Below are 12,936 nucleotides of genomic sequence, written 5' to 3' on the forward strand. Positions count from 1 at the left end.
TTCTCCGTAGTTGTTCTCTATCCTGGCTGCATGCTAGAATCGCTCATGGAAATAGGGGGTAGGTGGGGGGAATTTTTGGGGTGCTTTTTTTAAAAACATGCCAAGACTTCACCCTCAGAGATCTGATTTTATTGAGTTGAGGCCTGGGGTTGAGTCCTGGCTCTTTTATTAGCTGTGTGGCATTGGGCAGGTCACTTGACCTCTCTGAGCCTTAATTTCCTCATCCATATAAGGATGTGTGTCCTGGTTTAGCCTTACTGGGGTTGCTGTGTATGGAAGTGCTTTCCGAGCTGTGACGGGGGCTGCTGTGTATGGAAGTGCTTTCCAAGCTGTGACTGGGGTTGCTGTGTATGGAAGTGCTTTCCAAGCTGTGACGGGGGTTGCTGTGTATGGAAGTGCTTTCCGAGCTGTGACGGGGATCGCTGTCATTCCGAGCGTGTGTTCCCAGGTATCTCCTTTGGAGCCGCTTGCTCCCTGAACTCTGTGGAAAAGACCCTGCTCGATGCGGTTGCTAAGCTTCCCACCCAGAAAACAGAGGTGTTCAGAGGCGTCCTGCAGCAGCTGCGCTGGTTTGCCGGGAAGCAGGTCAAGTCTGTGGCGGTGAGTCCCTATTTAGGGGCCCAGGATGCACGTTTTCATTGCAAGGCGAGGGGGGCTAGTCTGGACTCTGCTGCAGACCCAATGGGTGTCAAACTTAAGTGCTTAGAATTGCCTGGGGTGTTTGTTGAAAATGCAGATTCCTGGGCCCCACCCTCAGAGAGTCTGATGGCGGGTCTGGAGTGGAGCCCAGGGGTCAGGGTTTAACAAGCCCCACAGGTGTTTCTGATGAAGGTGGCCTGCGGGCCACCCTTGGAAGCACCCACGCTGTGACTCAGTCTTTACCCCTGAGGTTGGAGCCACCTGCCCCCCTCTTCCTGGACTTGGCCGAGGCTGCCAGCAGGTAGATGAGAGATAAGTTAGGGACAAGCCGAAATAGGAAAGGGAGACTGCCTTTCAGAGCTGTGGAGAGAACCAGAGGTAGACCCCCTGAGAGGAGGGAGAGGCCCACCTGTTGACTGTTTGTAATAAGTCTTCAGCCTAGCCCCCAAATTCTGGGTTTGCAGACGGCGTTCTCACACCTGGCGCCATTTCAGTCTCACAGTGGTTGATGGAGTTGGGAGAAAAGCTGGCCCTTCCATTCCACTGCTGTTGTTGTTTTAAATTAGAACAAAAAACAAAGCAAAACAGCCTACTCCCATTCTCATCACCCTACCCCAGGCACCTGCCTCCTTTGATTACAGTTAAGGAGACATAAACCCAGAAAACTCTACTGAGTTCCCAAGCTCAGATGCAATCTACTTCTGGGAAGGATTTTTTTTTTTTTTTTTTTCCTGGAGCAACTGGTTTTCTTCCTCTTTTCTAATAATAGGAATCCTGTGTCTGATTCTCCTTACATTCTTTGCCAAGGAAGCTCAGTTAGAACACACTGTTCATCCTTAAGGCTTCCTCCTCATTTTCCTTGATCTTTATCTTTTATTTCTCTTTTACTAAATCTCTATGGCCTCTGTGATAAACCACCTCAACCCTTTCAGAAAAAGTTTGAGTGAAATCGATCAAACAAACAAACAATTTAAAGGGGCTGATCCCGGTTTACCAACAGGTAAACTTCAGAGCTGAGCGCCAACCCCAGGCATTGGAATCTCTTGCATGTTGCCCGAATGCCCGAGCTCTTACTGTGCTGATCCTGTGTCTCCACAGGGGTGGAGAACCTCAGGGCTCTCCGTTCAGAAGGTGTCCCCCACCTTCTGCGTGTTCGGGAGCCAGCTGTGTGAGCAGGGCTTCCCTGGGGTGGGCTCTCTCACGTGCTCTCTCTGCTTGTCCTAGTGCATTGGAGGGAACATCATCACAGCCAGCCCCATCTCCGACCTCAACCCTGTGTTCATGGCCAGTGGGACCAAGCTGACCATCGTGTCCAGAGGTGAGCTGCCTCACTCAGTGGTCAGGAAAGAGGGCTGGGGATGGGGTGGAGTCTCACAAGATAGGTCACTTTCTGGAGAAGCAGGGCCCAAAGTTCAATGATGCAGCTTTCCTAAAGTTTGGATCCCTGGCAACTGCAAAGGGAGATGTACCCAGGTTGGGGGCCAGGAGAGCTGGACCATCACTTTATTAAGAATTCACAACAGGACCTGTCAACCAGATGCCTTACTTAGCGGTGTGTGCTGGGGCCAGAGTACACTGCTCACCACAGCTGATGGCTGGGTTTTCAGAGAGTCTGAGCATTTGTTAAACATGGCAGCGATTAAAACTTAAACTATGTAACCTTACAATGAAATAAGGTATATGAACAAAGTATTAATAAAGTATAATAAACAAAGGTAATGGACTTATATACACTATCAAATGTAAAATAGGTAGCTAGTGGGAAGCAGCCGCATAGCACAGGGAGATCAGCTCGGTGCTTTGTGACCACCTAGTCACAAAGCTATGCATATACATATATCCCTAGTGGGATAGGGAGGGTGGGAGGGAGATGCAAGAGGGAGGAGATATGGAGATATATGTATATGTATAGCTGATTTCACTTTGTTATAAAGCAGAAACTAACATACCATTGTAAAGTAATTATACTCCAATAAAGATGTTAAAAAAAAAACCAAAGGCAATAAGTACTTAAAATTCACCACTTCCTAATTATTTTATTTCATTTTACAGTTGTCTATGCCCTTGAGGTTATTTCCATTTATTATATTTGTAGAGTGGAAATGCTACATAATGGTGTACTCCTGTCCATCTTTCCTCATTGGAGGGTCCCCAAGACCACCTCTAGGTTTGATGACTCTTAGGAGGTCAAGGAAGACTCACAGGACCCAGCATAGAGTCTTACTCATGGCTATGACTTATTACAGCAGGAGGGTAGAAAGCAAAATCAGCAAAGGGGAAAGATGCATGGGGCAGAGGAAACCAGGCACAAGCTTCCAGGGCCTCCTCCCAGGGGAGTCACACAGGACATACTCAATCTCCCCAGTAATAAGTTGAGCTGTGACAACACATGTGAAGGGTAGTCTACCAGGGACGCTTGTTAGAGACTCAGCACCCAGGGCTTTTACTGGGGGCTGGTCATGTAACCCTGCCTGGCACATACCAGAAGTCCAGACTCCCAGAAGGAAAGTCAGGTGTTCAGCATAAACCATATGATGTGTACAAACATTTCAGGCCCAGTGAGCCGTTCTTATCAGGGCATGGTGGGAACTCTCCTGAAATCCAAGGTCCCACAGGATAGCTAGTGGCCAACCTTGTAAGCAGGACTTTCAGAGGAGGGCAGGTCTGCTGTGTCAACTCTTTGCTACCCGCCTTCCAACATCACACTGAGCGATGTTGCTCTTTTAGCTTTACATTGGCCGTGGTAGGAGTATTTATACCACAAAAACTAGCAAATACTTTGAATCAGGGCTTTTTCTCAAAGAACTGGTTGTTAAACAGTCACCAGCACACCAGTGCTTAAGGATTTCAAACGGAGCACCTTGGCCCCCGTTGTGCCAGCCACTGCCTCTGACTGTGGGCATCAGAGACCAGGATGGAGAATTCCACTGGTGGTCTGTCCTATGCTTTCCTCACATTGGTCCCTCTCTATCTTGCCTCTGTACAGGCACCAGAAGAACAGTTCCGATGGATCACACCTTCTTCCCTGGCTACAGAAAGACCCTGCTAGGTCCAGAGGAGATACTGCTCTCCATTGAGATCCCCTACAGCAGGGAGGTGAGATGCTGTCAGAAACATCCTGAATCACCCCTACTCCTGCCAGGCTCCAGACAGGGAGACCAGAGCCTGCCTCGGGAACCAAACTTAGCATATCTTCACTTTAACATTGATGTTCTTGGCTCTGAACCTTGCCTTTGACCAACCGTATTACCCTCTGGACAATGAGGAGTTTCAGGGTAGGGGGCACAGGGCATAGTCAATGAAACCAGACAGGAGATGTGTGATCCTGAGTGAGTCATTCATCTTTCTGAGCCCCAATTTCCTCATCTGTAAAATGGGCCCATATTACTGACTGTGTGGGTTATTGCGAAGACTGAAAAGAAGGAATTCATAAGGTTCCTGGCAGATATCCAGGAGCTGGTGGAGATCACCAGCTAGTGCTAGCGACATAATTCCAAGAACACATCTAGTTGTGGAGTATCCCTGCCCCAGTTTTCGTGTGATGAAGTGTGGAGTTTGCGTGCTGGGTAGAGAAGCTACCTGTGAGTCAGGTCCTCACATGCTGACCTTGGGCTTGACAAGGTGCTTTTTCACTGACCTTGCCCTGTGTTGTCTTGGATGGATTTCTGCTTCACGAGACGGTTTTCTGGCTTGTTGGGGCAGGTCTGGGTTCCTCTGGCTGCCTTGCTCTTGTTCCTTGGGGCCTGTGGTGTCTTGAGCTGGTGTGGTTTTGTCCTATACATTCCTCAGTGGGCCTTTTAGAAAAGTGATCTGTGAGAGCCAGGAACCAGCTGTAAAGGAGAGTATTAAGGGTTTACCAGAGCTTGTGCTTTAGCGAGTGTTAACAAGGCATCTTGCTGATTTTGACCTCCTTAATGAAAATACTAATTAAATTAAAGCAGTTATATCCCTAGTAGTGGTTTCTTAATGATTTTCCAGCTTGTCCTTATAGACCATTTTGAACAGGGATTCCCAGAGTTTTTGTATTTCACAGATCAGTAGATTTTTTTTTTTTTTTTAATTATGAGGTGGGGAAAGGAAGAGGAAACAGGCGTAGCACTGCCCAGTTTTTATATTGCCAGGTAGGGACATTAACAAAAAACATTTTATAAATGAAAAGAGGTTTTAATACCCAGAATTAGGTCTTTCTCAAGAAAGAACAGCTGATGACCTGATGCTGACACTGCATGAACCCCGGGAAAAATGTTGCCGTGGGCGAGCACAGTCCTGGAAGTGAGTGGCTGGAACCTGTTCCAGAACCGAGCTCAAGCTCTGGGCTCATGGCCCCAGGGCCATGTTAGACATCAGAGATCTAGACAAGCTTTCTCATTAGGAGGGGTCTCCGTGGCTTCTTCAACAAAAGTCTGGGGCCATTTTGAACCTGAACAGTGGGGCTCCTTGTTTCTCCAATAAACCTTTCCTAAAACCTCCCACCTTTGACATTCATCAGAACTTGTGGTGCCAGGGTGAGCTCAGACCTCGAGCAGAACCTGAAACAGATGGTTCTTACCTGGAAAGTAACTCACGCTCTCCTCCTATCGCCAATGACAGAGATTGGCTTGGATCTGGGGGAGATGTATGTTCAAAGCACAAAGGCAGCTACTGTTTCATAGTGAGTCTTTCTTTCAGGAAACAAGATTTCTAACCATAGCCAGTAGACTGGTAGGAGACACAAGTCAGGGAGAGCATCTGCAGAAGCCACAAACACCTCCATCTGATGCTGGGTTTCAAACACCCTTTGGCATCGCACTGTACCTGCTTGAGAGGTGGTCAGGCCAGTGGAGCCTTCAGAACAGCTCTGGGGAGGCCGGGTGGACATGATACTGGGCACCAGGATGGGGAAGCCGTGGTGGGGCTGAGCCACTCTCTCAGGAGCCTTCGTGGAAGCACCTTGCCTCCTCCTGCTCTTTGGTTGAGAGCACCCAGTTCTCCTGTGTCCCTGATTTCCCATTTTCCAGACTGATAGGCAGAAATCCTGGCCCTGTCGCAGCTTCCAGGAACATTATCTGGAACTTCTCCTGAAAAGGTGGTAGTTATGTCCCGATCTTTGACCTCTACCACCAGCTCTTGGCTGCTCTGTGATGGTCTTACCACCTCACCCCATCTTGTATCCCTGCTTCAGGCTCACCATTTGCAGTCCTTGCAAAACAAGGTAGGAAACAGGTATTTTTCCGTTATTTTTAGGGTGAGTTTTTCTCAGCATTCAAGCAGGCCTCCCGGAGAGAAGATGACATAGCCAAGGTGACCTGTGGCATGAGAGTCCTGCTCCAGCCAGGAACCACGCAGGTAAAGGAGCTGGCCCTTTGCTATGGTGGAATGGCGGACAGAACCATCTCAGCCCTCAAGACCACACAGAAACAGCTATCGAAGTAAGAGCTAACAACAAAATAAAATTGCTCCTGCTGCTACTAATATTATCACTGCTGCTGCTACTACTATGACTACCAGCAGTATTACCATTGCTGCTACTACTGTTACTACTGTAGCTGCTTCTACTACTACTACTGTGATTACTGCTGCCACTAGTGGTATTACTGTTAATAGTGTTGCTGCTGCTGTACTACTATTAGCATTGCTACTACTGCTGCTTTACTAATACTATTACTACTTATTGCCGCAGCTACAACTACCGTTACTATTGCTACTACTGCTGCTGCTTCTACTACTCCAATTGCTACAGCTAGTGCTACTCATGTTATTTCTGCTACTATTATTACTACTGTTCTACTACTACCATTACTGTTATTCCTATTGCTATCACTACTATGACTAATATTACTATTGTGGCTACTGCCACTATTATAGCTGCTACTACTACTGCTGTCTCTTCTACTACTAATATACTATTATTGCTGTTACTCCTAGTATTACTACTACTGGTGTTACTGCTGCTGCTACTTTTAAAGATGCTACTATTAATGCTATTATTATTGCTATTACTACTACTGTTACTGCTACTACAACTATTACTATTGCAACTAGCATTGCTGCCGCCACTATTACTACTAATAGTATCACTACTGCTGCTGCTGCTACTTCTACTACCAGTAGTATTACTGGTGCTATTGCTATTACTACTGGTTCTTCTCCTATTTCTATTATTACTTCTGCTTCTACTATTACTATTGCTTACACTACTACTACTATTACTGCTTCTGTCATTGTTAGTATTACTGCTACTAGTATTGCTGCTGCTACTATTGCTATTGCTACTATTACTGTTACTGCTGCTACACTATTATTATAGCAACTACTATTACTATGGCTACTATATGGCAGCAGTTCTACCAAGCACTTTGCTGGCACTGTCCAATGTAATCCTTACAATAACCATATGGATAGATAAAGCTTAACTTTGGAGTTTGCTTCCTTGGTTCCAATTCCTGGCTCCAATACTTAACAGATGGGTAATATAAGTCAAGTTACTTAATTTTTCCATGTCTCAGTTTTCTCATTGGTAAAATGAGTATAAAAATTTTCCCGACTATACCTTTTAATTTAAATTAAAAACGACGTTTCATATAAAGCACTTGGGACATTATCTAGTACATTATAGGAACTCAATAGATTTACCTATTATTATTTTTGTGGTCTTTAAAAAATTGTATCTATTTTTAAAGAAGAGAAAACTGAGGCTCAAGGAGGTTAAGTGACTTGCCTAAAGTCACTTAACTATAAGTGTCTGAGCCACATTTTGAGCTGAGGTTCATGACTCTAAGGCCCTGTGCAAACCACTCACACAGTGGATTCTGAGAGCTGGGTGGGAGCGCTCTCCCACAGCCTGCTCTCTGTCAGGTTCTGGAATGAGGAGCTGCTGCAGGACGTGTGTGCAGGCCTGGTGGAGGAGTTGCCCTTGTCCCCAGATGCCCCAGGTGGCATGATTGAGTTCCGGCGCACCCTCACCCTCAGCTTCTTCTTCAAGTTCTACCTGACAGTGTTGCAGAAGCTGGGCAAAGAGGACTCAGAAGATGTGAGTGTGGGGCCTGGGCAAGGCAAAGACTTCCTGCAGCACTTGTGTTTAGGGATCTGGGAAGTTGGCCGGGATAGGAGAGTGCCGTGGACCAGGTGGTAAACGTTCCTCTCCTCTGGATGTCTAAGGACAGAGGAGCAGGGACCAGGGACACAGCCTAAAGAGCCACATGGAGATGGGAGCCAACTGGGTGGCTGAGAGGCAGAGCACTGGGCTGGGAGTCGGGGGTGTGGGTTCTTGTCCTGGCTGTGTCATTACCTCAGGTGAGAACTTGAGTAGGTCACCACTGTTTCTATGTCTTAGCTATAAAATCTGGGGGGCGGGTACACCAGATGATCCTTCCAGCAGTGTAGCTGATACAACTGTGGTTGAGTAGTTAGAATGGGAATGTGATGTGATGAGAACGTGAGGTGGGGCTGCTACAGCCAGGGGAGATGTGCATCCAGGAGAGGATGCTAGTTGAGGTAGAGTCCAGCTCCTGAGATGGGTTTGCCAGCAAGTATTTATTTTGCACCTATTACATCATAAGATTCTACTGTGTGCACTAGGGGTGGCAGGGGGGAGCCTAGTGTGGGAGAGAACGGGATCAATAAAGGTCAGCCTGGTGTGACAACTGACGAGATGGAATGGGGGGTGGGGCACAAAGGAGAGAAGGCTTCACAGCTGTGGGTGCAGTGGAGTGAGATCCCTTTTTATAAACATTTGTAATACTTAATTTTTTCTGATTATGTAAGTAAGAAATTTGTGGAAAACTTGAGAAATTCAGAAATGTATAAAGAAAAAATTAAAATTACTCTCAGATCTTAGATAAAGCCACTGCTAATATTTTTCCTTATTTCTCTCATCTTTTTCCTATGTTTATCTGTCCATCTGTCTGTCATCCTATTTGTCTGCTCCATCTCTCTCTCTCTTTCTATCTGTCCTTCCATCTGTCTATCTAAATATCTATCATCTTCCTATCTTTTGATCTGGATATATCATTTTCTAAATAGATTTGGTGTCATGCTGCATACAGAACTTCACGTTCCCCTTAATCTCGTTGAGAAGATACTATGAGAATTTCCCCTACCACTAAATATTTCCCACAGAATTGAGGAGAAAAAGGATGACTTTTCCAGGAAGACTGAGGGAGAAGGATATTCCCAACAGAGAAAGCAACATGCATAAATGCAGGAAGGAGGGAAACTTTGGTTTGGTGTGTCAGAGGAAGTAGGGTGCAGGGGTGGGGGAAGAGAAGCTGTCAGAGCCCACGTTCGGATGTTGAGATAGATACAGCCAGTACCAGGAGTGTAAATGAGGAGATGAGAAAGTTGTTACTTTTACCACTTGGGAACAACCAAGGATGGGACCAATGATGGAAATAGTCATGATCACCTCTGTTATCTTGTCTCCACAGAAATGTGGTAAACTGGACCCCACCTATTCCAGCGCCACCTTACTCTTTCACAAAGACCCTCCAGCCAACATCCAGCTCTTCCAAGTGAGTACAGACGGTATGTAGCTAATATCAGTGGCCCTTGCAGGACAACTTAGATGATGCTGACCATTGGTGAATGACCGACTCACCTTGTATGTGGGTGCTTAAAGGTCCTTACCGTTGTGCATAAATGTCTAGTGAAGGAAATGGGAATTATATTAATATGAATGAAGCCATTTACCCCCTTGCTCACCTAAATTTCTCTCTTGGGATTCCTCTCATCTTCACCTGCTCCTTAAAAAGCTTTTTTTCCCCATTTTGTTTTTTTCTAGTTCCTGTGTAGGGCTAATGTGCAAAGCTAGGAGTTCTCTTGAGCATGTAAACTAAACAAAATTTAAAAAACCCAATTTCTATCAACAGTAATTTTTTGAGAGGTATTAGTTAAAGGGTAAATGTTTTGGATTTTTGTGGGCCACAATTCCTCAACTCCATCATTGCAGCACAAAAGGAGCAAGATGCAATACACAAATGAATGCGTGTGGCTATGCACCAATAAAACTTTATTTGTAAAAACAGGGAGTGGGCCAGATTTGGCCCATTGTCAATGATTTGTAGACCCCTTCTCTAGAGTGTAATGGTCCAAAGCATGAACTCTGGGCCTGACTGCCAGCACTTGAATCCAAACTCTGCCATCACATAACTGTGTAACCTTGGACAAGTTACTTTCTCTCTGTGCCTCTTGGGCAAGTTAATTATGCCCAGCTGCAAATGTGGCTAATGAGGGCCCCTGTTTCACAGTATGGTTTTGAGGATTCAATGGGTTAATAAAAGTGAATAGCTTAGGTAGTTCCTGGTATATAGTAAACTCTCAATAAATACTAGCCATCATTATTATTACTTTGAAAAAACACACAAAACAGAGTTTTATTATAAACTGAATACATTTTAGAACATTTTGGAAAATATAGAAAAACATAAGAAAATAAAAATCACCCCAAATCTCACCTCCAAGAGAAAATCATTATTATATGTTTGTATACTTCTTTCCATTTTTTCCTATGCATATATGGACATATTTGTACTATATTTATAACATTTTTCCACAGAATTTTGAGTCATTACACACACACACAATGTTGTATGCCCTGCTTTTACACTTAGCATGAGCATTCTTTCCTTCTAATTAAAATTCTTCAAAACTGTCTTTTAACAGTTGTATGTTATTCCATCCTGTGAGCATAGCATAGTTTATTTACCCAACCCTCAAAAACATTTGGTTTCCTTGTTTTGTTTGCTCCTGCATACAGTCAGCCCTCATCTGTGGATGTGGAACCCATGGATACAGAGGGCCAACTCTACTGCCCCATTTTATATAAGGGACTTGAGCATCTGCAGATTTGGGTATCCATGGGGGGTCCTGGGCGGATGCCCATGGATGACTGTATAGTGATACTGTGACCACTCTTCTCAATGCCTTCTTACCTGCCTTCTGTCTCTTTCACCCTGTTCCCCGCCTGCCTCCTCCATTCTCACTCCTCACATTTGCTTTGGCCTGAAGCTCTCCATGGCTCCCTGGGGCCTCTAGGGGAACTGTGTCCTCTGCAGCTCAGCCTGATTGGTGGCCATGTTGTTCCAGGAGGTGCCCAAGGGTCAGTCTGAGGAGGACATGGTGGGCCGGCCCCTGCCCCACCTGGCCGCGGCCCTGCAGGCCTCTGGGGAGGCTGTGTACTGTGATGACATCCCTCGCTACGAGAATGAGCTGTTCCTCCGGCTGGTCATCAGCACCCGGGCCCACGCCAAGATCAAGTGCGTGCAGTAAAAACACTTGGGAAGGGGGGTGCTGGGAGCACCTGCCAGGCCCTGGAGATGCCACGACGACAAGCCTCCTCCAGGGCCTCCTGGTCCAGAGAGGAACATGGGAACTCTTGTTAAAACCAGGCTGGAGAGGAGCAGGAGATGTGAGGGGCTCAGGGGTGCTGGGAGGGTGGGGGGATGACATTGGAGAGATAGGCAGGGGCCAGATCAGGAAAGCCTTGGGGTGTTGAACAGGGACGTTACACTTGGCCGGAAAAGCAATGAGGAGCTGCTGAAAGGCCTTTCTTAGATCTGCACTGTGGATATTGGGCTAAACTTCAGTGTAAGTCTTCAGGAGAACTTGAGTCAGCACCAAAGGGAAGAAGGAGGCTTCAGCGTGCCTGGCATTGACTTCCTATTCCAGTGCTTAGCAACTTGACCTTGGCTTGTGTGCTTAAGCTCTCATTTTCTCCATAGGGTACTTTTGTGAGGATCAGTGATAGTGTCCACAAAGGACCCAGCAGAGAATAGTCACTTGTGGCCATTTGTTGAACTTTGAGAGCCCAAATGGCAAGAATTGCTACCTCGATGATGATGATGATGATGATAAAAACACTCACATCACACAGTATTTGCTGCAGCCTGGTTTAAAGCATTTTACACACGTGGCCTTATCTCTTCCCCACCACAACCCTATAGGCAGGTCATATTATTATCCCCATGTTCCAGATGAGGAAACTGAGTGGTACAGCAAGGGCCCTAATGTGCTGAATCTGGATAGGTATTAGCTGTGATGTGGGTGTTGGAGCTCTCCAGAGTAAATGCTTTTCGGTTCTCTTATACTTGGAGACCAAAATAGGGCATTGTACAAGGTCCATGGGGACAAACATGTCCTATTCATCTTATACCTCTCACAGCACTCAGCACGGTGGCCTCCATGTGGTAAGCATTTAATCAGCATTTGCAAAATAGGATAGGATAGGATAGAAGGTAGAAAAGGGAAGCGTTAGGGTGGAGGAAAAACTGTCAAACAGAAGACAAGGTTAGGGCTTCCCTGGTGGCGCAGTGGTTGAGGATCTGCCTGCCAATGCAGGGGACACGGGTTCGAGCCCTGGTCTGGGAAGATCCCACATGCCGCGGAGCAACTAAGCCCGTGCGCCACAACTACTGAGCCTGCGCATCTGGAGCCTGTGCTCCGCAACAAGGGAGGCCGCGATAGTGAGAGGCCCGCGCATTGCGATGAAGAATGACCCCTGCTTGCCGCAACTAGACAAAGCCCCCGCACAGAAGCAAAGACCCAACACAGCCAAAAATAAATTAATCAATTAATTAATTAATTTAAAAAATATATATATATATTTAAAAAAAAAAGAAGAAGACAAGGTTATCCAATTGGGTAATGGGTCTTTTTTTTTTTTCCCATTTAAGTTCATGGATCCCTGAATTCTATCAATAGACCCTTTGAGAGTATAGATCCCTGTTCTAGATGATAGTATCTGTTCTCCCTATGGAGGGATGGATGGGATTGGATGGGGAACTACAAGGAGCAAGATTTATAAGATATAAAAATATAGCTGAAGATATTTTAGAAATTTTCTCTATTATACAACCTTTTGGGAAAAAATTATTGATACACAGGTAGAAGAACAGCATAGTTCATCATTGTGTCAGGTGACAGGTCTTCCGCTTCAGTTTTCCTCCCTGGCTCCTCACATTCCTCCTCCTTCTTGCAGGTCCATTGATATTTCAGAAGCTCAGAAGGTGCCAGGGTTTGTTTGCTTTCTCTCCGCTGATGATATTCCTGGGAGTAATGAAACTGGACTTTTTAATGATGAGACAGTCTTTGCAAAGGATGAGGTACGTCTTGGATTTTTTTAAAAAAAATATGAAGTTAGTGGAATGAGTATTTAAGTTTTAATTTGTGTTTTTTCCTCCAAATCCCTGATCTTGAAAAGAGTATACATTTGCACATATCACGGCCATCATCCAATTAGCCAGTATCCAGGACAATCAGTAAAGGGATAGAATATGCCTGGTAGCACTTTTACTTTTAACTTAATGTTTATTTATTTATTTA

The 12,936-nt window shown here is 45.6% G+C and overlaps 1 protein-coding gene across 2 annotated transcripts in view; it reads left to right on the forward strand.

Moving 5' to 3' along the window:
• The window catches only part of XDH (xanthine dehydrogenase), a 68,557-nt gene that overhangs the window by 22,600 nt on the left and 33,021 nt on the right, over positions 1-12,936 (forward strand). For both annotated transcript variants that reach the window (XM_036873474.1, XM_036873473.1), the window contains exons 11-18: positions 449-600; positions 1,864-1,957; positions 3,626-3,735; positions 5,863-6,047; positions 7,474-7,648; positions 9,045-9,128; positions 10,702-10,871; positions 12,593-12,716. In XM_036873474.1, the coding sequence (XP_036729369.1) occupies positions 449-600; positions 1,864-1,957; positions 3,626-3,735; positions 5,863-6,047; positions 7,474-7,648; positions 9,045-9,128; positions 10,702-10,871; positions 12,593-12,716 (1,094 nt within the window). The remainder of the gene's footprint in view (positions 1-448; positions 601-1,863; positions 1,958-3,625; positions 3,736-5,862; positions 6,048-7,473; positions 7,649-9,044; positions 9,129-10,701; positions 10,872-12,592; positions 12,717-12,936) is intronic.

This window comes from Balaenoptera musculus, chromosome 13 (genome assembly GCF_009873245.2).
Source record: "Balaenoptera musculus isolate JJ_BM4_2016_0621 chromosome 13, mBalMus1.pri.v3, whole genome shotgun sequence".
In the NCBI taxonomy this organism is placed as follows: domain Eukaryota; kingdom Metazoa; phylum Chordata; class Mammalia; order Artiodactyla; family Balaenopteridae; genus Balaenoptera; species Balaenoptera musculus.